At 35.5% G+C, this 24,346-nt stretch overlaps 1 protein-coding gene across 1 annotated transcript in view; it reads left to right on the forward strand.

Annotated features, from left to right (window-relative positions):
* Nucleotides 1-24,346, forward strand: part of VPS54 (VPS54, GARP complex subunit) — a gene marked incomplete at its 3' end in the record, with an annotated part of 99,035 nt that overhangs the window by 60,711 nt on the left and 13,978 nt on the right. The window contains exons 8-12 of the mRNA XM_008051883.2: nt 3,747-3,873; nt 4,803-4,910; nt 8,103-8,158; nt 9,903-9,999; nt 18,964-19,304. Coding sequence (XP_008050074.1) covers nt 3,747-3,873; nt 4,803-4,910; nt 8,103-8,158; nt 9,903-9,999; nt 18,964-19,304 — 729 coding nt within the window. The remainder of the gene's footprint in view (nt 1-3,746; nt 3,874-4,802; nt 4,911-8,102; nt 8,159-9,902; nt 10,000-18,963; nt 19,305-24,346) is intronic.

Genomic DNA, 24,346 nt, shown 5'->3' on the forward strand with positions numbered 1-24,346 from the left:
AGATGAGGTCTCGCTGCCCAGGCGGGTCTCGAACCCGCGGGCTCAGGCAGTCCACTCACCTCAGCCTCCCAAAGTGCGAGATTACAGGCTGAGCCACCGAGCCCGGCTGAGACAGAACTTTTAAAAATATTTTTTCCCCTTTTGTAAACAGATTTTTCCACTGGACTATTTTATTTAAGTTTTGAAATGCTTTGGACCAAATAGGTTATCTGGATTTCTTCAGCTCATTGCTTTTATGAAACTATTAGGTTGTGTGATAAAAATCCCTTTGTATGTGAAGCTACTTCATCTTTGCATTTTTAGTCTTGTGTTCTAATGACGTTTAGCTTAATGACTGGAGGAATAATGCACAGTAACTCAAACTAGCAGAGGTTAAATTGAGTCAGTCTGTACCTATGGTCCTTCAGACCCAGGACAAGGCCAGGCATATAGACACTGCTATTTGCTAAATAAATGAAGAGCTGGGACGTTATCACCATTGATAGTAAATGATTAGTAAGGAAAAAACTTAGAACATCTGAATATTTTGTCTGTGAAAAGCAGTCATAAAATTTACCAAGTAGCCAGGTTTTCTAGAACACATTTAACTGGAGGTTAAAGATATGCAGTTGACCCTTAAACAACATGGGTTTGAACTGTTTGGGCCCGCTTGTATGCATATTTTTTCAACAAATATATTGAAAAATATTGTGAAAATTTGTGACAATTTGAAAAAATTGCAGACCAGCCATGTAGCTTAGAAATATCAAAAAAATTAAGAAAGTGGTATGTCATGAATGTATAAAATATATATACATACTAGTCTATTTATCATTTACTACCATAAAATATACAGAAATCTATTCTAAAAAGTTAAAATTTATCAAAACCTGTACAAACACTTTAGGCCAAACATGGCACCATTTGCAGCTGAGAAAAATATAAACTAATATAAAGATGTTGTATTAAGATCATAACTACATAAAATTAATAGTACATACGGTACTACTGTAATAATTTTGTAGCCACCTCCTGTTACTATTGCAGTGATTTCAAGTATTTGAGTATCTACCTAAAACATAATGGGATGCTTATCTCTGTAAGCAGTTTGTCTCTTTAGTAAATTGTGTATTGCAGTACAAATTGATGATCTATCCTGGTTCTTGTGTATTTTTCAAATATTTCATTGTGTTTAGTACAGTATGATAAATTTTGAATAACACCATGGGGCCCATGTGAAGTGCCACTAGTGACACTGAAAATGCTCCCAAGAAATAGAGACAAGTCATGACATTACAAGAAAAAGTTGAATTGCTTCATATGAACCATAGATTCAGATCTACAGCCACAGTTGCCCACCATCTCAAAATAAATGAATCCAGCATAAGGACCATTGTAAAAATAGAAAAGCAAATACTTGAAGCTATTGTTGCAGCTACACCAGCAGGCATGAAAAACTTGTACTTTTTGTGAAGTATCTTTTTATCTAGTATTGAAATGCAGCTTTTGTGTGGATGCAAGATTGCTATAAGAAAGGCATACCTATATATTCAAGAAAGCAAAGTCATCATGTGACAACTTAAAGCAAAAGGAAGGTGAAGGATCTAAAGCTGAAGAATTTAATACCAGCAAAGAATAATTTCGGCCGGGCTCAGTGGCTCAGCCTGTAATCCCACGCTTGGGGAAGCTGAGGTGAGTGGATTGCCTGAGCCTGTGGGTTCGAGACCCTCCCAGGCAACTTGGCGAGACCTCATCTCTACAATAAATAAAAAAGAAATTAGCTGGGCATGGTAGCGTGCGCCTGTAGTCCCAGCTACCTGGAAGCCTGAGGCAGAAGGATCGCCGGAGCCCAGCAGGTCGAGGCTGCGGTGGCTGGGAGCGGCCACTGCAATCCAGTCTGGGTGACAGAGTGAGACTTCAACTCAAAAAAAAAAAAAAGAGTAATTTCGTACTTTCTGTTTTGGCTTAAAAAGTGTCAAGGTAACAGGAGTAGCAACTTCAGACTACCAAGAAGCAGTAGACGAGTCTTTAAGGAAATCATTGATATATCTGCCTCAACAGGTTTTTTAATGCAGGAAAAAGTGCCTTTTTTTTCTGGAAAAAAGATGCCACAAAGGATATTTATTAGTAAAGAAGAGAAGCGGGCATCAGCATCTAAGGTAGGAAGGGACTAGCTAGCTCCACTCTTTTGTGCAAATGCAGTTGGGCTTATAATCATGACTGCCTTTATCTAAAAAGCTGGTAAACCCCTCCCCCCAAGCCATGAAGGAAAAAGATCAACACCAGTTACCAGTCTTTGGTTGTACACCAAGAAGGCCTGGACAATGAGAATCCTTTTTCTGGATTGGTTCCATTGATGCTTTGTCATTTAAGTTATAAAGTACCTTGCCAGTAAGGGACTGCCTCTTAAAGTTCTTTTGATACTGAACAATGCTTCTGACTACCCAGAACCACCTGAGTTCAACACTGAAGGCATCAAAGTACTATAGTCAGCTTGCCCCAAACACAATGTCTCTAATTCAGACTCTAGATCAGGGGGTCATGTGGACTTTTATGTCTCATTACACACAGTAATCTATGGTGTACTATACTATGGAAGAGAACTTCGATAGAACATCATGAAAATCTGGAAGGTTTACATCATTGACAATGCCATCATTATAGCAAAAGCTGTGAAAACCATCAAACCCAAAACAGTAAATTATTGCTGGAGTAAGCTGTCTATAAGTTGTGCATGACTTCTTAGGATTTACAACAGAGCCAATCAAGGAGATCATGAAAGATTGTTGATATGGCAAAAGTGGGAGGATGAAGGTTTTAAATAAGGATCTTAGAGAAATTCCAGAACTAATAGACAACACACCAGAGGAATTAACAGAAGATGGCTTGATAGAAATGAGTGCTTTCAAACCAGTGCCAGACAATAAGGAAGAAGATGTAGAAGCAGCAGTGCCGGAAAACAATGTAACATTAGGCAATCTGGAAGAAGGGTTCTGGTCAAGACTGCTTTTGACTTCTTTTATTACAACATGGATGCTTCTATGATATGAGGACTGAAATGAAAAGAAACAGTGGAAGAAGGATTGGTACTATATAGAAACAAATTTTAGAGAAATGAAAAAGCAAAACAGACAAATTATGATGAATTTCTATAAAGTTACACTGAGTGTGCCTATCTCTCCTTTCTCTTCCTTCGCCTCTTCCACCTTTGCCTCCCCAAGATGTCAAAACCAATCCTTTCTCCTCCTCCTCCTCAACCTGCTTGATGTGAAGACAATTTTTATGATGATCTACTTTTACTTAATGAATAGTTAATATGTTCTCTCTTTTGTGATTTTCTTGGTAACAGTTTCTTTTCTGTAACTTTATTGTAAGAATACAGTATGTAATACATATAAAATATGTCTTAATCAACTATGTTATTGGTAAGACTTCCAGTCAACAGTAGGCTATTAGTTACATTTTTGGAGAGTCAAAAATTATACACAGATTTTTGGCTTTGCAACAGGTTAGCACCCCAACCCCTGCATTGTTCAAGGGTCAATTGTAAAGTAAAAAATAGAATTTGGGAGATAAAGTGAAATCATTGCTATGTTGCTAAGTTAAAGGACTCCATTTCACTAAAACATCACAGTTACTGTCAGCTAGAAAGTTTTGCCATTTAGCTTCCTTGATCTTAGAGTGAATTTTTGTTTCTTAGAGAATATATATATGTGTGTGTATATATATTATACATATATATATAACATTTTTCTCTTCCTTTGTAGGCATTTGGGATCACAGCTTTGTGAATTAGAAAAACTGATAGATAAAATGATGATTGCAGAATTTTCTACTTATTCTCATAATGACTTAAATAGATCACTGGAAGATGACTGTCAAATTTTAGAAGAGGTATGTATTTTGAACTGTGGAATTAAATTGATGCCATTGTTTAGTGTTAGTTTCTAACATTCTTAGTTTAGGATACATTCTTCTCAGATTATAATAAGCAAAATTATCTTCAGTTGAAATTTGAAAGTCCTGGTAGACCTATGAAATCCTTCACTAGCTATGTGACTTCAGCAAGCACCATTGTTCACTATTCTATAAAATTAGAGAATAAAATAATTTTATAGCTTAATTAGAAAGTAAAATTAAAATGAAGTCTTTATGGCTTACAAACCAAGTTTAAAATATTAATACAGGATAAATTATATTCTGTGTATTTGTGTGTATATGTGCTGGAGTTTATCTTTTGTAAAAAGTGATCATTATCATGTAATTTATCAGTCATTCACATTCACTGAGTACCCCTATTATGAACATACTTTATGCATATACAGATATAGTCAAGCTTCACTTGTCTGGTATTTCTCAATGATAATCACTGCCAAGAACTAGCAAAGAATCCAAAAGCCCTAATATATGTTGGCAGTTGATATTCCACTGAGAGTGCAGGTTATCATTCCAGTCTTCTAGACTATGACTTAAAAAGCAAAGGTTTTATGGAGTATTTATTGGTCATTGGGTTTGAGAAGGATACTTTCTAACAGTTTGTTGAAATAAAACCAAAAAAATACACTTGTATTAGTTTGCTCCCAAACCAGCTTCCTTTGATCCACTGTGAGGGAGTAAAATTTACCTGTTTTGGATCACTGACTATAAAAACCTGCTGACAAGATTACTATGGGAGGATTTGTTTTCAGGCTTCTAGAAAATACCATATCAAGATAGAGATTTGAAGATCAAACAAAATCCTTGATACTAAATATTTCTACCTCTAAGTAAGATTATTTTATATTTAAAATGTGACATTATATACTCTTCTTTTATTTTAATAGGAAAGATTAGTATCTCTTGTATTTGGACTTTTAAAACAAAGAAAACTTAATTTTTTAGAAATTTATGGTGAAGAAATGATTATTACAGCAAAGAATATTATTAAACAGGTAATTGTACATTTTTATTTGATATATTTTGATCTAGAATTTTTCTGAGGTTTATTTATATGTTTTCCTAGTAATTATATACACAGTATAATAATAATACTTGCTCATTTATCTAAAAATTGAATTTTTGGGAAAATAGAAGAAAGAAAAACATAGTTCTATCATCCAAAAGATTTATTACTTTAAGAATTGTGCTATTGGCCAGGCTTGGTGGCTCAGCCTGTAATCCCAGCACTTTGGGAGGCCGAGGCGAGTGGATTGCCTGAGCCCAAGGGTTCAAGACCAGCCCAGGAAACTTGCGGAGACCTCATCTCTGCAATAAATCAAAAATTAGCTGGGCATGGTAGTGCACACCTGTGGTTCTGGCTACTTGGAAGACTGAGGCAGAAGGATCGCCAGAGCCTAGCAAGTCGACGCTGGGTTGGCCGTGAGTGTGCCACTGCACTCCAGCCTGGGCAATACAGTGAGACTCCAACTCAAAAAACAAAAAAAAGGAATTGTGCTATTTTTAGATTGTTACTGATGTTTTGTATTGTTGTCATAATGTATATATGATTTTGAACATATATTTCGGTTAGAATTGCAACATAAGCATTTTTATTTTTAATGGTTATATAAAATGTTATCAACTTTATGTTGGTCAAACCTACTTACCTTTTCCTCTGTGTTGAATATTTAGATTGTTTTTAATTTGATTCTGTAAATAACGGTGTGTTAGACATCTTTGGTATAAAGTTCTTTTGTTTGTTTGTTTTTCATATTTAAGACTATTTTCTTAGGCTGAGTTCCAGAAATGGAATTACTGGTCAGGGAGTGAAAGTATTTTTAAGTTATGTGTTATAAGGCACTGAATTGCTATCTAAAAAGATGTTGCCAATTTTATTCCCACCAGCAGTAGACAAATGTTCATTTTCTTTTTATCCTAATCTCTAATAAATTATATTTATAATTATAAGCTATAATCCTTGTTTTTTTAGCATTCTTAATCTTTGTTTTGACTTTTTTCTCAGATACATCTTAATCACTGAACTCAGTTTTTCTATATATGAAAATGTATGAAAAAGATAATCTTAATTTTAAATGTTTTTATTAGACTTAATCATCATCATTAGGTTGAATGTACATATATAAGTTATTAATGTTTAAATAAAACATGCAAAGATTTAAAAAATCATCCCCTCTTTCTTTTCTCTTCTCTCTCTCTCTTTTTTTTTTTTGTGAGTCAGAGTCTCGCTGTGTCACCCAGACTGGAGTGCAATGGCATGATCACAGCTCACTGTAGCTTTGAACTCTGGGTTCAAGTGATCCTCCTGTCTCAGCCTCTGAAAAGTGCTGGGATTATAGGCATGAGCCACTGTACCTGGCAAAATCATCCCCTCTTTCAAACACTGATTAAAATTGTATCTTAAAATTGGTACAACCATTTTGAAATGTTTGTTGGCAATATCTACTAATGCTAAATATACACATATATTGGGAACCAGCATTTCTATTCCTAGATATTCACCCAACATAAATACATATGTAAGTACACAAAAGCACAATGGAAGAATGTTCATGGTGGTACTATTTGTAATTTAAATAAAACCAAAACGAAACAGGCTGGGTGTGGTGGCTTATGCCTGGTATCCCAGCATTTTGGGAGGCCAAGGTAGGAGGATTGCTTGAGCCCGGGGAATTTGAGACCAGTCTAGGCAGCATGGCAAGACCTTGTCTCTACAAAAAATAAAAAAATTAGCTGGTCATGGTGGCACATGCCTCTAGTCCCAGCTACTCAGGAAGTAGAGGTGGGAGGTTCACTTGAGCCCAGGAATTTGAGGCTGCAGTGAGTTGTGATCATGCCACTGTACTCCAACTTGGGTGACAGAGTGAGACTCCCAATTCAAAAAAAACAAAACAAACAAAAACACTAAAATGAAAAACAAAACATGGAATCAACCCAGCTGCCCACTGAAAGTGTACTGGATAAAGAAAATGTGGTACATATACACAATGGGCTACTACGCAGACATAAAGAAGAACAGAATCATGTCCTTTGCAGCAATATGAATGCAACTGGAGACCATCATTCTGAGTGAATTATTACAGAAACAAAAAACTGAATACTGCATTTTGTCATTCATAAGTGGGCACCAAACATTGATTTTTGTGGGCACAAGGGCAGAAACAATAGACACTGGGTACTGCTGAAGGACAGAAGGAAGGAGAGGGGGAATAGGGGATACAAGACCACCCATTGGATACCATGTTCATGCTACTGTTGGAGAGAAGCCTTGTTAGAAGCCCAAGCTTCACCTTTACATGGTATACTTATGTAGCAAATCCTCCTCGGATCCCATTATTCTAAAATAAAATGCATATGAATAAAATAAAATAAAAAACAAAAACTGGAAACAACAAAAATTCCATCATCAGTAGAAAAAATAAATAGTACTGTAGTATATACATTACTCAGAAAAATGTAAATGTATTACAGATATAATATGGAGCCAAAAAAGCCAGACACAAGAAACACACGGCCACTGTATGATTTCACTTATGTAAAATTCAAACAGGCAAAATTAATCTGTGGTTTAGAAATCAGGATAGTAGTTTGTTTTGGGAGGAAGTAGAAACTAGGAGAGTAGGAAAGGAGCTCTGGGTACTAGCAGCATTCAGCTTCATGAGCTGAGTTCTGATTACATGGATGTACTATACTTGGGCAAAAGTATTGTGCTGTAAACATGCTTTGTACAATTTTCTGTATGTATACTTTTAAATATTCTTTTCAAACTGCTGTGTTTCAATTCCCAGACTTCTGAAATTTAAGCACTTATTTATTAACTTTAAACTGTTGTGTATATTATAAGAAAATGTAGCTTCCAATGGAAGTTTCTTTGGGGGTTTTAATATGGTGTTTACATCTTGTGCTTAAGTATTATAGTTCTGTTTTTCTAGTGTATGATTTTGAACAATGTTAAATAGTAGAAGATGTTAATTATGCCAGTTTAAATGAAATAATTATTTAATTGGTTAATGGCAATGCTGCAATTTTTTAAACACTTTGAGATATGTATAAGAGATACAAGAACAGTCTGGTAAAATGATTATTCTAGTCACCGAAGGCCTTTTTAATGTACAAATGGAACATGAAGTACTTAGGATTCAAAAGAAAATTAATCAAAATGTTTTTGTTTTTCTTAAATTTTGCAGTGTGTGATTAATAAAGTTTCACAAATAGAAGAAATAAACACAGATGTTGTTGTGAAGTAAGTATAAATATATAGGTTGATGACTATTAGGGAAAAGATGATACATGAAAATTAGAAATATTTAGGGAAAATTTAATGAATTATTTACTCAGTTTTGAGCAGGGGGAAGGAAAATCACAAGTGACAGTATAGAAACTTTAAGAGACAAGGGAAAAGAACAGTTAACAGAATTCAGGGGAAAGATAGTAGTTGGGGAAAAAAAGCTGTCACCTTGAGTAGAGGGAAGCGGTCATCCTGAGGCAACCTTTCAAGGAAAAAAGCTGGAGTACTTTTTCTCCTTTCAGGCTTTGTTAGGGCTACTCATTGGCCAAGGCCAGTAGATTGGCCTCCCAGGGCAGAGAGAAAGAATGTAGATGGTGGGTGGGGTGGGGAAGGAATTGAATGTAATTCATTACGGTACATAGCAAATATCAGGTTTAAATTATTTAGCCATGTAATTAAAATCTAGCTTCTAATTGGCTTCAAGAAGTTTGAGTATGTGATTTTGAATTACCCATGTCTGTAACTGTTTTCATCCTTTAAATTTCTATTCTTTTATTTTGGGAAGAATGGTGATATTTTCTGACTGAATTTCTCATTCACATAGATTGGTAAACTTTATTAACTGGCCTAAGGTATGAACAGTAATATGGATAACTATTAAGCTTCCCTTGGCCAAACCCACAGAATGGAGATTGTGGAGTTTTAATTTCCATACTGTCACCTGGGGAAAACTCAGTTTCAGATTTAGTTGAAACACATGTAATAATAGGGGAAGTGCTAGTAGTTGGGGAAAGATATGTAAGTTGTGGGGACTCTATTAGAAGTCCCATGGACATGGATAGTCAGTTATTTTTAATTTTTTTCCCTAGGGAATTTTCTTAACATTAAGTAGAGAAGTTCCTGTATATCAAGTCCAGAAGTACTTTTTGAGAACAAACCCCTAGTTGCAGCAGCATTCATTAAAAATTTAGAGTAATAAATCATTTTAGTACTATAAAGTATCTTTATGGAATTCTGTTTTGCATTAATTTTTTTCACCTTGAACTTATTGATTTATGTCATTTGCCAAAAATTATAATATTGGCTGATACTTACATGGCACTTTAAAAAAATGTACTGTGCCCTGTTCTAAGTACTTTTTGTTAACTCATTTAATATTTACAACAACCATATATGGTAGATTCTGTGACTTTCTTCATGCTAAGATGAGAAAATTGGAGCATGGAAGGTTTAAGTCACCTGCCAGAGTCATAGCTAGTAACTCCAGTAAGCTGTGGAATTTTGAACTTAGGCAGTGTGGCTCCAGAGCCCAAGCTCTTCGCTGTCGTGCCGTATTACCTCTCATATGTGGAAAAGTACTTTTTAGGTTGTGGTTAGAAAAGTAGATTATTAAATTTGTTAGGGGAGAGGTTATGTTTCTATTTTTATTTCAGAACATATCTTTACCTTACCCCAAATTGGTCTATTTCTCTGTGGTTTATTCATTTAATCATCATAAAGCATGTTCACAGGAAATCTATATATGATAAGGTTCATATGTCAAATTATTTAAACTAGTTTTACAGATATTTAAACAAGTCATAATTGTTTGGTAATTAACCTCTTTACCTCAAGATTCTGTGATTTTAATGAGGTATCTAGGTAAAATTGCATTTAATTCTTATGTCAATGAATAGTGTTTAATCTCGTTTCCTCCAATTTATAGATGTTATATTGGTCCAGAGACAATTACTATTTTTGTTTGAATTATTTTTTCTAGGCTTGCAGATCAGATGAGAATGTTGAATTTTCCCCAGTGGTTTGATCTGCTAAAGGACATCTTCTCTAAGTTTACAGTTTTCCTACAGAGAGTTAAGGTAAGCTTATGTATCAGTTTATCGAAAATATCCCTAAAATTAAGTCAGCTTTATATATATATATATATATATATATATATAATAAGTATATATAGTGTATATATATATATATAATAAGTATATATAGTGTATATATATATATATACTCACACATATATATGGAATCAAACTACAGAATAAAACGTAGTTTCTTTGTTTTTGTAATTTTTCTAAAGCGGCTCAGTTGTAAAAAAGAATTTAGATGCCTCAGATTTGGCAATTTTTGATGATTTTTATTAAAAATAAATATTGTAATGCTTCCTTGGCATTCAGTATTATACAGTAATATTTCCTCAGGTGATTTTGTGTCGCTCGACTCCTAGATTATTTAGAGGCACAATATTGTGAAACACTAAAAAATTCATCCTAAATTGCTAATTTTTCTATAAATTCAATGTTGATATATGGTTTTTTTAAACATATTGTTCATATTCATATTATCCTATTGCTGTCCTTTATTGCAGATTTTTCTTTATTTTTTTGGCAAAGATCCAATCAAGGAGTATGCATTACTTTTAATTTTTTTGTCTCTTTAGTCTAACCACTTAATTTTTTATTTTTTACTTTTTTAAAGTCGGAGTCTCATTCTGCCACCCAGACTGGCGTGCAGTGGCTGCTCCCAGCCACCGCAGCCTCGACCTGCTGGGCTCCCGCGATCTTTCCGCCTCAGCCTTCCAAATAGCCGGAACTACTGGTGCATGCTACCATGCCTGGCTAGTTTTTTTGATTTATTGTAGACATGAGGTCTTGCCAAGTTGCCCAGGCGGGTCTCGAACCCACAGGCTCAGGCAATTCACTCACCTTGGCCTCCCAAAGCACGGGATTACAGGCTGAGCCACTGAGCCCAGCTAATTTTAAGCCATTTAGTATAAGGAAAATAACATATGTCATAACATTTTTCAGAATATGTCATAGACTATAATACATATTGGTTGAAATCACTAAAATGTCATAGCTGTGTTTTAATAAGTTATTAGGAATTATTGAGTATAACAGTTGAAAGGGTCCAGTTATGAAATTTGATATTTTTTGAGTTATCAAGTGTCAGCATTGTGCTTAATGTGCTAGTTAACATTCCCAGCTTCTCCTAATTACTATATTAAATAGCCTGGGGGACTTTGGTACTTGTCTATGACATGGCTTTTCCTTATTGACACTGGAATAATGCTAAGTCACTCATTGATAGTGATAGACAGAAACCTGTATCTATGGATTGTTCAATAACTAGACCATGTTTTCACTTTTTCTTATATTCCGACCATGACCTCATCATCACCACACATTTCTATTATTGCATGTCTGGATATATAGATTTCCTATTTAGCGTAGTGTAGAATTGGCTAACTTTTTGCCAGTAATCCTTCCTTCCTTCCTTCCTTCCTTCCTTCCTTCCTTCCTTCCTTCCTTCCTTCCTTCCTTCCTTCCTTCCTTCCTTCCCATCTGTCTTTCCTTTCTGTCTGCCTTTCTATCTTTCTTTTGGTCAGTCTATCTGTCTTTCTGTCTTTCATGTGTTTGTGTGTTGAGGTCTCTCACCCAGGCTGGAGTGCAGTGGTATGGTCACAGCTTACAGCAGCCTTGACCTCCTGGGCTCAGGCGGTCCTTGCATTTCAGCTTTCTAAGTAGCTGGGACTACAGGTGCATACCACCAAGCTTGACTAATTTTTTTAATTTTTTTGTAGAGATGAGGTCTCACTATATTGCCTAGGTTGGTCTTGAGCTCCTAGGCTCAAGCAATCCTCTTGCCTTGGCTTCCCAAATTGCTGGGATTATAGTTGTGAGCTACTGTACTGGAGCTTTTCCAGTAACTGTAAAAGTAAGAGTAAGGCCGGGCTCAGTGGCTTAGCCTGTAATCCTGTGCCTTTGGGAGGCTGAGGTGAGTGGATTGCCTGAGCCCACGGGTTCGAGACCTGCCTGGGCAGCGAGACCTCATCTCTACAATAAATCAAAAAATCAGCCAGGCATGGTAGCGCATGCCTGTAATTCCGGCTACTCGGAAGGCTGAGGCGGAAGGATCGCTGGAGCCCAGCAGGTTGAGGCTGTGGTGGCCTGGAGCGGCCACTGCACTCCAGTCTGGGCGACAGAGTGAGACTCCAACTCAAAAAAAAAAAAAAAAAAAGTAAGAGTAAGTCCTTACTTAATGTCATCAGTGGATTCTTGGAAACTGACTTGAAGCAAAATGACATATATAACAAAATCAATTTTTTTCCTCATCAACATTATAATGAAACGACATTGAAGGAAACGTTATTCAAGGACCTGCTGTACATTGTTTTGCTTGAAGTCACTGTTTCCAAGAACCTATCAACAGCATTAAGTGAGGAGTTACTGTAGTTATTCCACTTTTGGACTTTATGTCGATTAAACTAAGTAGAATATTTCATGTGTGTACAATATGAGATCAGTGATTTGGCATAGTTGTAATTTCTTGTTTTGCAGTGGGTAGGTCTCTATAAACCTACCCCCAAAGCCTGAGAAAACTGACAAGCCAAAGAAATGGACTGACATATCCAGTTTCTCAGAAAGAAGCATTTAATAGGGACTTAAAAACAGGAGCCATGTCTGTGTCTTGTGCAGCATTGAGATAAGATGGTGGATTCCTGTGCCATTACCTCCTAGTCTGAGGGCTTATATACCTTAGGGAAAGGGTGATTCAGAAGAGATGTATAGGACAGTTGAAGTACAGTAACATCAAGGTTTGACTTAAGGGTAGGATTTACAGTAACTACCTACTTTTTCAGAAGGAGCAATAGATAAACTGGAAATCTAAGAGGCCTTCCCAGAACTGGGGTTAATCAGAAGTAAGATTAGCACTCAAAATGGATTTGCTTTGGCCTCTACATTTCTCATTTTCACATTTGGGCCATTTAAACTAGCACTTGTGTAGAACATCTTTGAAGATGACATATAACCTTTAAATGTGATATTGTTTTTCTTTGAAAAAAGTGTGTGATTCTATAAGGGGTATGGTTTCACTGGAAAATAATGTTAATTACAAGCTGTTCACTTTTAATGAAGAATTTTTAAATAAGTAAAAATTGGAAAGAAACCAGATGTCTGACAATAGAGGAATAGTAAATTATAACTGATATATATTTTGCCATGGAATATCATATATATAGCCAAGGATTTTTAAATAGAAGAAAATGCAGGCATTGTAATATTAAGTGAAAAGGCAAGATATAGACCTACTTATATCTAGAGTAATCTCAGCTATATCAGAAAAACTTTTTTTTGTTTGTTTTTTTTTTGAGTCGGAGTCTCACTCGGTCGCCCCGACTGGAGTGCAGTGGCCGCTCCTGGCCACCACAGCCTCGACCTGCTGGGCTCCGGCGATCCTTCCGCCTCCGCCTTCCGAGTAGCCGGAATTACAGGCGCGTGCTACCACGCCCGACTGATTTTTTTATTTATTGTAGAGATGAGGTCTCGCTGCCCAGGTGGGTCTCGAACCCGCGGGCTCAGGCAATCCACTCACCTCAGCCTCCCAAAGGCGCGGGATTACAGGCTGAGCCACCGAGCCCGGCTAGAAAAACTTTTAAAAATCTTTATCTTCTGGAAAAAAGACAGCCTAGATTTTGGTGATTATCTTCAGATGGTTGGATTATATGTCATTTAAATTTTTAACCTTTGCTGTTTTTTCTAAGTTTTTCTATGAAGAGGGGTATTACTTTTATGATTATAAAAAGTCGTTTTGCTTTTTAATAGTATTTGCCATGTTACAGGAAATAACTATTTGAATTTCTTGTTTCATTTACCAGTGTTAATAATTTGCTTTCCAACTTCTCTTGTATTTATCTCTTGAAAACAAAGGATAGTTTTTAAGTAAAGAAACTAGAGCATAAAATTTCAGCCAGAACATTTCAATAATTTTTTTGAATAGGTAAACAATAAAAAAGGTTGGGGTTTGAAATTTTCATATTTGAGTGTATTATTAATGACTTTTGAGGATCTAATATTGTTGTTAATTGTACTTTTTTTTTTTTTTGAGTCGGAGTCTCACTCTGTCACCCAGACTGGAGTGCAGTGGCATGCTCCTGGCCACTGCAACCTCGCCCTGTTGGGCTCCAGCAATCCTTCTGCCTCAGCCTTCCAAGTAGCTGGAACTACAGGCTTGCGCTACCATGCCCGGATAGTTTTTTTTTTATTTATTGTAGAGATGAGGTCTCGCCAAGTAGCTCGGGTGGGTCTCGAACCCAGGGACTCAGGCAATCCACTCGCCTCAGCCTCCCAAAGTGCTGTGATTACAGGCTGAGCCACCAATCCTGGCCGACCTTTTTTTTTTTTTAAAGTAATAGTCTCACTCTGTCATTCAGACTGGACCTACTGGGCACAGGTGATCCTTTAGCCTCAGCATCCCAAGTATCTGGGATTACAGGTGCATGCCACCACACCCAGCTAATTTTTTAAAAAACTTTTTTGTTGAGATGAGGTTTTACTATATTGCTCAGGCTGTCTTGAACTCCTGGAATCAAGCAATCCACTCGTCCCAGCCTCCCAAAGTGCCCAGCAATTGTCCTTTTTTAGTATATGCCCTTTTTTTAGTATGTTTTGTTTTTTTGGAAAAATTTTCATGGTAAAATAAATATAACATAACATTTGCCATCGTAACCATTTTTAAGTGTACAGCTCAGTGGCGTTAAGTCCATTCATACTGTTGCGCTACCATCACGACCATTCATCCTCAGAACTCTTTTCAACTTGCAAAACTGCAACTCTGTATCAGAGTTAACAATTAAACAATAACTCTCCATCCCCTCCATCTTCCAGTCCCTGGCAAACAGCATTCTACTTTCTGTCTCTATGATCCTAACTATTCTAGGTACCTCATAGAAATGAAATCATATCATATTTGTTCTTTTGTGACTGGCTTATTTTACTTATCCTAATGTCCTCAAGTTATCAAAGGTGTCATCTATGTTGTAACATGTGTTAGAATTTCCTTTTTAAGGCTGAATAATATTCTAGTATATGCATATATACTACATTTTGTTTATCCATTTATCTGTCAATGGACATAAGTTGCTTTCACCTTTTAGCTATTGTAAATAATACTGCCATGAACATGGGTATACAAATATCTGAGTCCTTGCTTTCAATTCTTTTGAGTGTATACCCAAAAGTGGAATTGCTGGATCATATAGTAATTCTACTTCTAATTTTTTGAGGAGCATTCATACTGTTTCCATAGCAGCTTCACCATTTTGCCATCCCACCAACATTGCATAAGAGTTCCAATTTTTTTTTCAGAGTAGCCATCCTAATGGATATGAGGTGGTATTTTACTGTGATTTTAATTTGCATTTCTCTAATGAATAGTGACGTTGAACATCTTTTTGTGTGCTTATTGACCATTTTTATATCTTCTTTGCCTAGTGTTTAATGGGGTTGTTTGGGTTTTTTTTTTTTTATTTGTAGGAGTTCTTTATATATTCCAAATCTTAACCCCTTATCAGCTACGTGATATACAATTATTTTCTCATATTCTGTGAGTTGCTCTTCACTCTGTTAATTGTGCCTTTTGATGCACAGATTTTTTTTTTATCTTGATGTAGTCCAGTTTATCTATATTTTCTTTTGTTGCCTGTGCTTTTGGCATCATATCCAAGAAATCAGTGCCAAATTCAGTGTCATGATGCTTTTTCCTTGTGTTTTCTTCTAAGAGTTTTATTATTTCAGGTCTTATGTTTAGGACTTTTACCAGTTTTGGTTATTTTTTGTATGTGGTGTAAGATAAGAGTCCACCTTTATTCTTTGGCATGCAAATATCCAGTTTTCCCAGCATCATTTGTTGCAAAGACTGTCCTTGTTCCCTTGAATGGTCTTGGCACCCTTGTCAAAAAAATTTTACCATACATACAAGGGTTAATATCTGAGCTCTGGTCTGTATGTCAGTTTTTATGCCTGTGCCAAACTGTTACAATTGCAAGTCTTGTAGTAAGTTTTGAAGTCAGGAAGTATGAGACCTCCATAATTTACTGTTAATTGTATTTTGAATTTTTATTAAAATTCTTGTTTGTTATATGTACCTCATGTATCAAGCAGATTTTTGTAGCTGAAAAGAAAAGTGCCCTTAAATGCAGCCTACATTCTTTTCAAAGATTTTTTAGCTCTTAAATTTTCACTTTGTTGTGTGGACAAATAATCCTAGTCTGTCCTGTTGGAGATTTATCAGTATGGTTACCAGAGTGTTTTATTCACTTTGTTCTCAAGATTGGAATATTATATTTGGCTTAGTTGTCCTAGTTTTTTTGCAACATGAACTTACTACAGACTGTAATAGTTCAGAAAGTAATCCTTGTATCTACTATTGATCCTATTACATATTGTAAAAGCTTGTTTTTTTGGAGACAGGCATTTTGGCATCCTTAAGCAAGAATGACTCTGAAGTTGGGAAAAATAATCAGCAGATCTTTAAAACTGTAGATTTGATGAAAACAGCAAAGAAGAATCCCTAAGAGAATACCAATATACTATATATGGAAAACTTATTGTATCAGCGAAGATGTTGTTAAAAGGGAGAAAAATATTCAAATCAAACTAGTTTAAACAATAAAAGGAATGTACTGGCTCAGATAACTAAAACAAAAAAAAACAAAACAAAAAAACCTAAGACTGGAAATGAGTTTCATGCATGGTTTTGTCTGGTACTCCAGCTTAGTTTCTTTGTTTTTAATTCAGCTCTGCCTTCCTCTTTGTTGGCTTCACCAGTTCTAGGTCTGCCACATTTGCCACAATTCTACACTGCCTAGAATTTTTCTTTTCTGTTTTTTTAATCTAGAGTTTTTATTCTCCTTTATTCCTTTATTGATTGAACCAGTTAAGAATTTTTCACCTAGAGTTTTGTTTTTTCTTTTCTTCTGTCACCAAATGCAAGTCCTTGATTTTAATTGGTTGAACCAATTTAGGTTGCTTGCCCAGTCACTGTGGTCAGGAAAATGTCATACACTGACTGGTTTAGGTCTGGATTTTTCTTTTCGTCTCTGAACTAATCGCAAGGCAAGGAAGTTTGGGAGTACACTAAGTGAGCTATTCAAGACTGACACTTGCAGCTGGAAGGTGGGTTCAGTTCTATCCAAATTACATGGCTTCTATACCATGGGGAGATGGTGTAGAATGGACATTGGGGAGGAAAGACCATGCCCATCATCATGGCCCTTTTATTTGAAAAAGTTAAGAAAGATAATTAGCAAGACTGAAGAGATAAGAAAGAAGAAAGGCAAAACAAGATTGGGGAAGTTAGCACATCAAAGATTGGTCAGTAGTTAGGATTAAAAACAACAGTGGAAAGTAGTAAGCAACAAATTTGTGAGAATACAGAATAAGTTAATGGTCAATGAAGAAGGAAAAAACAATGAAATTTCATAAACACCTGCTACTTAAAGGTTTTGAAGGCTGTATTAACTATACTGTATTGGCTATGTCTCAGAGTGCTTTCATTTCCAAATAATAGAAAACACAACTCAGAACATTTCAAATAATTAAGGGAATTATTAACTCATATAACTAAAAAACATCCAGGTACATGATAGAGGTGTTGATGATGTCTCAAGACTTGGAGGCATTTCTCTGCAATTCTCTCTTCTGTGTACCTTCTTTAACTATAAGCTCAGATCATGGGGTTCCATGTGCAGATTGGACTAGCTTAGACCCTTACCCTAATTTTAAAGAACTGAAGTTAGAATCTGTTTCCCTACAACCATGTAAATTCCAAAAAAGAAATAAAGGTTTTGAGAATGGGAGAAATAAATTATGAGAATCAACCATGAATGCTAAAATAGGCAATGAATGCTAAAATAGCCCCTTATTTCTTAATAGTCCATAAAGACATTAATTTATATACATTTACTCCTTATTCATCTAGCTTTCTTTGTGTGTGTGTATGGGGGGTGGGTTGGAGTCTCACTGTGTCACCCAGGCTGGAGTGTAGTAGCATACTCACGGCTACCGCAGCCTCAACCCGCTGGGCTCAGGCGATCCTTCCGCCTCAGCCTTCCAAGTAACTGGAACTACAGGCATGCGCTATGACACCTGGCTAATTTTTTAAAATTTATTTATGGTAGAGATGAGATATGCCATATTGCCCAGGCTGGTCTTGAACCCATAGGCTTAGGCAGTCCTCTTACCTTGGCCTCCCAAAGTGCTGGGATTATAGGCATGAGCCACCACGCCCAACTCATCTAGCTCTCAATATTTATTGAGCATCTCCTATTTGCCAAGCACTATTCTAGGCATTAGGGTTACAGTGTTTCATGGAGCTAATATTCCAGTGGAAGGAGACCTAGAATAAACAAATTTAAAAAGATAATTTTAGATATTGATTTTTTTTTAACTGGATAATGGGATGGAGATGCTGGTAGGATTGTCACAGAAGGCCCCTTGGAGAAAGTGAGCATTTGTGCCAGATCCTGAGTGATGAGAAAAAAGTGTATGCAAAGATCAAGGTGAAGAGTGTCTAGGTAGAGAAAACAGCAGAATAGAAATAATAGAAAGAGAACCAGAATGTCTGGAGAGTAGTGAATAAGTGAGGTAGAGAAGAGGAGAGAGATGGGCTGGCGCTAGACATAGTAGGGAGTATGGATTATTTTTCTTTTAGGCAGGCATATTAATATGATTTTGTGACAGCCCAGTTAGGTTTAGTGTAACTTGTTTAAGAGATTAGAGAAACATACAATATATTTTAGGGAGGTTTTCAATTTAAAAATTAGTTGAAGTACAGAAACTATATTTCTAAGCTTTAGTGAACCTATTTCTTCTGAGCAGTTCTTTTTCATGTCACTTTTACTGGATAATAAAAGATTAGTAGATATACATGACTTTGACTTATTTATGATCATAGATATTCAAAATTATGTGCACTGAATTTACTTTTGGGAACTTTAGGTACAAGATATTTTAAATCCTTGAAAAGTGTATCCTGTTTTTTTGTAGGCAACGTTAAATATCATTCACAGTGTTGTTCTCTCAGTTCTTGACAAAAACCAGAGGACTAGAGAATTGGAGGAGATTTCACAACAGAAGAATGCTGGAAAAGATAATTCATTGGACACAGAGGTGGCTTATTTAATCCATGAAGGCATGTTTATAAGTGATGCATTCAGTGAGGGTGAGTTAACATCTATAGCAGTCGACACTACCTCTCAAAGGAATGCATCTCCAAACAGTGAGCCCTGCAGCAGTGATTCGGTATCTGAACCAGAATGTACTACTGATTCTTCATCCAGCAAGGAGCAGACATCATCATCTGCTACTCCAGGAGGCGTGGATATTATGTGAGTATAGTGGTTGCTGCCAAATTGACATGATTTTGAGTCATCTTATAATGCTTTGAGTAAGATTTATTATTCAATTTATTGAAAAATTGTATAAGTTTTAGAATTTAACAAAACATATTAGAATTTGACAAAATATATTAATTTTATGAGACATCTTTTTTGGAAAATATATGGGAGGTAAGGAGGTGAGCATTGGAAGTAATTGAGAATTGTAGAATTTTTAAGACTGAAAAGGAACTTTAAACATCACTTAAATGACCTTATTTCAATGATAACTAATGCCCAGAGAACTTAGATGACTTATGGTCACTAGTAGCAGAACTTGTATTGGACACCTGTTCAGTTACTGCTTTGGTCATTTTTCTTCTACTATGGCATCTTTCTATTTTATATATGGTGAAAATCTTTTTGATTTACACCTTTTGGTTTTTTCAAAGATGTGAATTTCCAAGTTAATCACACTATCTTTTTAAACATGATTTTTAAAAATTTATTATTTTATTTATTTTTATATTCAAGGAGTACATGTGCAGTTTTGTTACACAGGTATATTGCGTGATGGTGAGGCTTGGGCTTCTATTGAGCCTGTCACCTAGGTGGTGGGTAGTTCTTCATCCCTTATTCTCCCTCCCTTTCTCCCCTGATTAGGAGTGCCCCAGTGCCTGTTGTTCCCATCCCTGTGACCTTACGTATACTGTTAAATTTCTTATTTGGAAACAATTTCAAGCTTACAGAAAAGTTGCCAGAATAGAAAAAAAAACTGTCACAATCCTTCATCCAGATCCCCCGTTGTTAACAGTTTATTACATTGCCCTCTAGCTTCCTATTGTCCTGATAATCTCTGATGTCAAAAAAATATTTTTTTGAAAATCAGTCTTTCTGGTTCAAGAATATAGTTTGGATTTAATTATTGTTAAGAATAACAAGTTCTTTTATTCATCTTTACATAAATTAACTTATAGTCCTGAGCTTATAATGATCACAGTTACAGAATAAGTTATAACACCTCCCCTCTCTACAAGCAAACAAACAAACAGAACCTGGAACTACATATTAACTAAAATATATTTTCTATGTTCAGGCTAATGTTTTTACATTTACTAGCTAGGGTACTGTCTGAAACGTCTATAAAAATAGATGAAAAACTCTATAGCTTAAACTATATAGAATTTTACTTCTCACATTTCGGAGGCAGAATATCTTTAGTTGAGAAGACAGCTCTACCATTTTCTCAGTTTGTAGCTTCCATCTGTGTCTAAGATGGCTGCTCTAACTTTTATCATTTCATCTGTAGTGCTAGCAGTAGGAAGGAGAGGACAAAGGACTGGCACCCTACTTACTTTGTTTGTCTTTTTAAACTTATTATTTGGAGTATAACGCACATATAAGAAAATGCACCAATGGTAAATGTTCAGCTCAATTATCACAAAGTGAATACATTGGTATAATCAGCACTCACGTCAAAAAATAGAATATTACCATTACCAGCTTTCCAGAAGTCCTCCTTGCCACTTTGCCACACCACTACTCCTTTCTGAAGGAAATCATTAAAACTATTTGTTTTTCCAGTTTTTAAACTTTAGTATAAATGGAATCATACATTTGCTCTTTTAACTCTGATTTCTTTTGTTCAACATTATGTGTGTGATATTTGTCCAAGTTGTTGCATGTCACAATAGTTTTATTTTTATTTGTATACAAATAATTCCATTTTATGACCACACCATTTTATTCATTCTGCTATTTATGTGTTTGTTTTGAGATAAGATTTAACTATGTTGTCTAGGCTGTACTCAAATTGCTGCGCTCAAGTGATCCTCCCACCTCAACCTCCCTAGTAGCTGGGACTACAGTTGTACATCACTGAAACTGGCTCATTCTGTTGTTAAGATTTGGGTTATTTCTATTTTGGATTGTCATGAACTTTTTTGTAGATGTCCTTGTTGCACATGTTGAAGCATTTCTGTTGAATATGTACCTAGGACTGAATAAGGTATGTGAATGGTCAATTTAGCTAAGGCCAAACAATTTCTCAAAGTGGTTGTACTCCTTTACACTCCCACAAGAAGTGTGGAAGAGTTTGTATCACTCCACATCTTTCTTCACTCTTGGTATCATCAGTCTTTTACATGTTAGCTATTCTGGTGGATATGCCATAGCGGTAGTAGTTTTAATTTTTATTTCCCTGACGATTGGTAGGAGAGCACCTTTTCATATATTCATTGGCTGGATATCCTATTCTGTGACATGCCTATTGAAGGCCTTTACCTCTTCTCTGTTGGTTTGTCTTATTTCTTATTGATTTATGAGAGTTCTTTACATAATATCATTACAAGCCCTTTGTCAGTTATCCATATTGCAAATATCTTCTCCCACTCTGTGTATTAACTTTTTACTCTCCTGTTGGGGTCTTTGGTGAGCAAAAGTTCTTTTTTTAAATTTTTTTATTTTAATGATGTGGGATACAATTTAGGCAAAAGTTCTTAACTTTAATGTAATCCTATGATTCATTATTTTCCTTTATAGTGTATGTTTTTCTTGTGTGTGTCTGTTCTATTTCAGAAATCTTTCCCTACCTTAGGCCTTGAGGATATTCTTTTATCATCCAGAAACTTTGTTGCTGCCTCTTTCATTTTCAGATCTACAGTTCACCTGGAATGGACTTTTATGTATATAGTGTAAGATTAAGTTTTCCCCATATGGTTATGTTTTTGACCTTGCACCATTTATTGAAAAGACTGTCTTGCCTACTACTCTTTAGTACCATTCTTGCCATAAATCAGGTATTCAAATATATATGTATCTGTTTCTGGATTCTGTTTTATTTATTTTTCTGTCTTTATACAAATACCATTAAGTAAAATCATCTTGGTTACTGTAGGGTTGTTTTTTTTTAAGAGACAGGTCTTGTTCTGTAGGCCAAGCTAAAGAACATACAGTGGCATAATCATAGTTCACTTTAGCCTCAAATTTTAGGGCTCAAGTCATCCTCCCACCTCAGCTTCCACAGTAGCTAGGGATTACAGGCATACACTACCACACCCAACTAAAGTTACTATAGCTTTTTAAAATAAGTATTAATACCTGGGAGGGTAATTTCTCCTACTTTTTCTTCTTCAGGATTGCATCAACTCTTCTTAGTCTTTTACAAATTCCTGTACATTCTAGATTTGTTAGGTCTCTGTTGCCTTCACACAGGTTTTTTTTTATATTGTTTTATTCTTTTTATTTTATTTTATATTTTATATTCTTATTAAAAAAAAAAAACACATTCCAGAATTTGTACGTATTACTCCTACTTACATCCTAGTGGCTAGAATATTATTAATATATAGCTATATTTGAGGCTTGAGAAATAGACTTTAGCTTGTGGGCTGTTTGCCCAGTTAAGCTATTATTATCGAGACGAGAGAACAGATATTAAAAGATAACTAGCAGTTTGCCATACCATTTGAGATTCTTCTAAACCAGCTACAATCTCACAGTTTTTAATCTTCCCTCCACCCTCCGCTATGGCTTACTTTATTCTTTGAACCTTCTTGGCTTTCCCTAATCACATGTTCTCACAGCATAATACAGGTTCTATAGATGGTTACTTCTGTGTTGAATAGGCACATAAATGTCTATTGAACATAGACACATAAATTGGGGAACTATCCAAACCAAAGGCGCAATGAATTAATTGAATATATTTACATGTGTGACTCTAGTTTTTTCATTCAAGGGCTCTGGCTATATTTGTGTCAAGTGTTTTTTGTAGTATATAATTGAGTCACAAATAGAGAACATGCAAAAATAATATCTGACATTTTAACTTTGTTGGTGGTAGATTTTCCCTAATTTTCTCACTTTGTCAAAATAATCTACAGTTTTGCAAACTTACTGCAATGCAAATATGAGCACAGAAGAAAATACTTTTCTAGACTGGAAATGGGAAAGGAAAAATGATGAAAAAGATTAGAAAGGGTTGTGGGCTGTTAAAATTTTATTATATTTAATTGTGGCTAAAAAATATAAAGTTTGCCATCTTAACCATTTATAAGTGAAAAATTCAGTAGCATCAAGTGTATTCACACTGTGCAACCAACCAACAGAACTTTATCATCTTGTGAAACTTAAACTCTATATCCATTAAGCAACAACTTCGCATTTCTGGCCACCACCATTCTACTTTCTGTCTCTATGAGTTTGTTCTAGGAACTTCATATAAATGGAATCATGCAGTATTTGTCCATTTGTGACTGGCTTATTATTATTATTATTATTATTATTTTTATTTTAAAGATATGGGGTACAATTCAGGGTTAGGAATACAAATGGTTGTTATGCAGATATCCTTGTTGATGAGGTGTGCCCCCCACTCTGGCAGATTCCCAATACTGCCAGTCCTTTTCTTATAGTATTACAATAATTGTTCAAGTTCCACTTATGAGTGAGAACATGTGATACTCAGTTCTTTGTTTCTGTGATAGATTTCTCAGTATTATAGACTCTAAGTCCATCTAAGTTGCTGTGAAAGTTCATAATTTTGGCCTTCTTTATGGCTGCATAATATTCTATAATGTATGTGTACCACATTTTTTTTAATCCAGTCCTCTTTTGATGGGCAGCATGGTTGGTTCCATGTTTTTGCTATTGTGAATAATGCTGCAATAAACATGTGTGCAAGTATCGTTTTCATAGAGTGATTTGCGTTCCTCCAGGTATATTCCCAGCAGGGGGATTGCAGGGTCATATGAAAGGCTGATTTTTAGATCTTTTAGGAATCACCAAACTGTTTGCCACCACAGAGGTTGTACTAGTTTACACTCCCACCAGCAGTGTAGAAGTATTCCCTTTTCCCCGCATTCTCTCTAGCATCTGTTGTTTTTTGAGTTATTGATGATGACCATCTTGACTAGAATTAGGTGGTATCTCAGTGTAGTTTTAACTTGCATTTCTTTGATGACTAGTCAGGCTGGACATTTTTTCATGTATCTGTTGGCTGCTCATATGTCTTCTTTTGAGAAGTGTCTATTCATATCTTTGCCCATTTTGTA

This window comes from Carlito syrichta, unplaced genomic scaffold (genome assembly GCF_000164805.1).
Source record: "Carlito syrichta isolate Samal-C Ts95f unplaced genomic scaffold, Tarsius_syrichta-2.0.1 Scaffold241276, whole genome shotgun sequence".
Classification (NCBI taxonomy): Eukaryota; Metazoa; Chordata; class Mammalia; order Primates; family Tarsiidae; genus Carlito; species Carlito syrichta.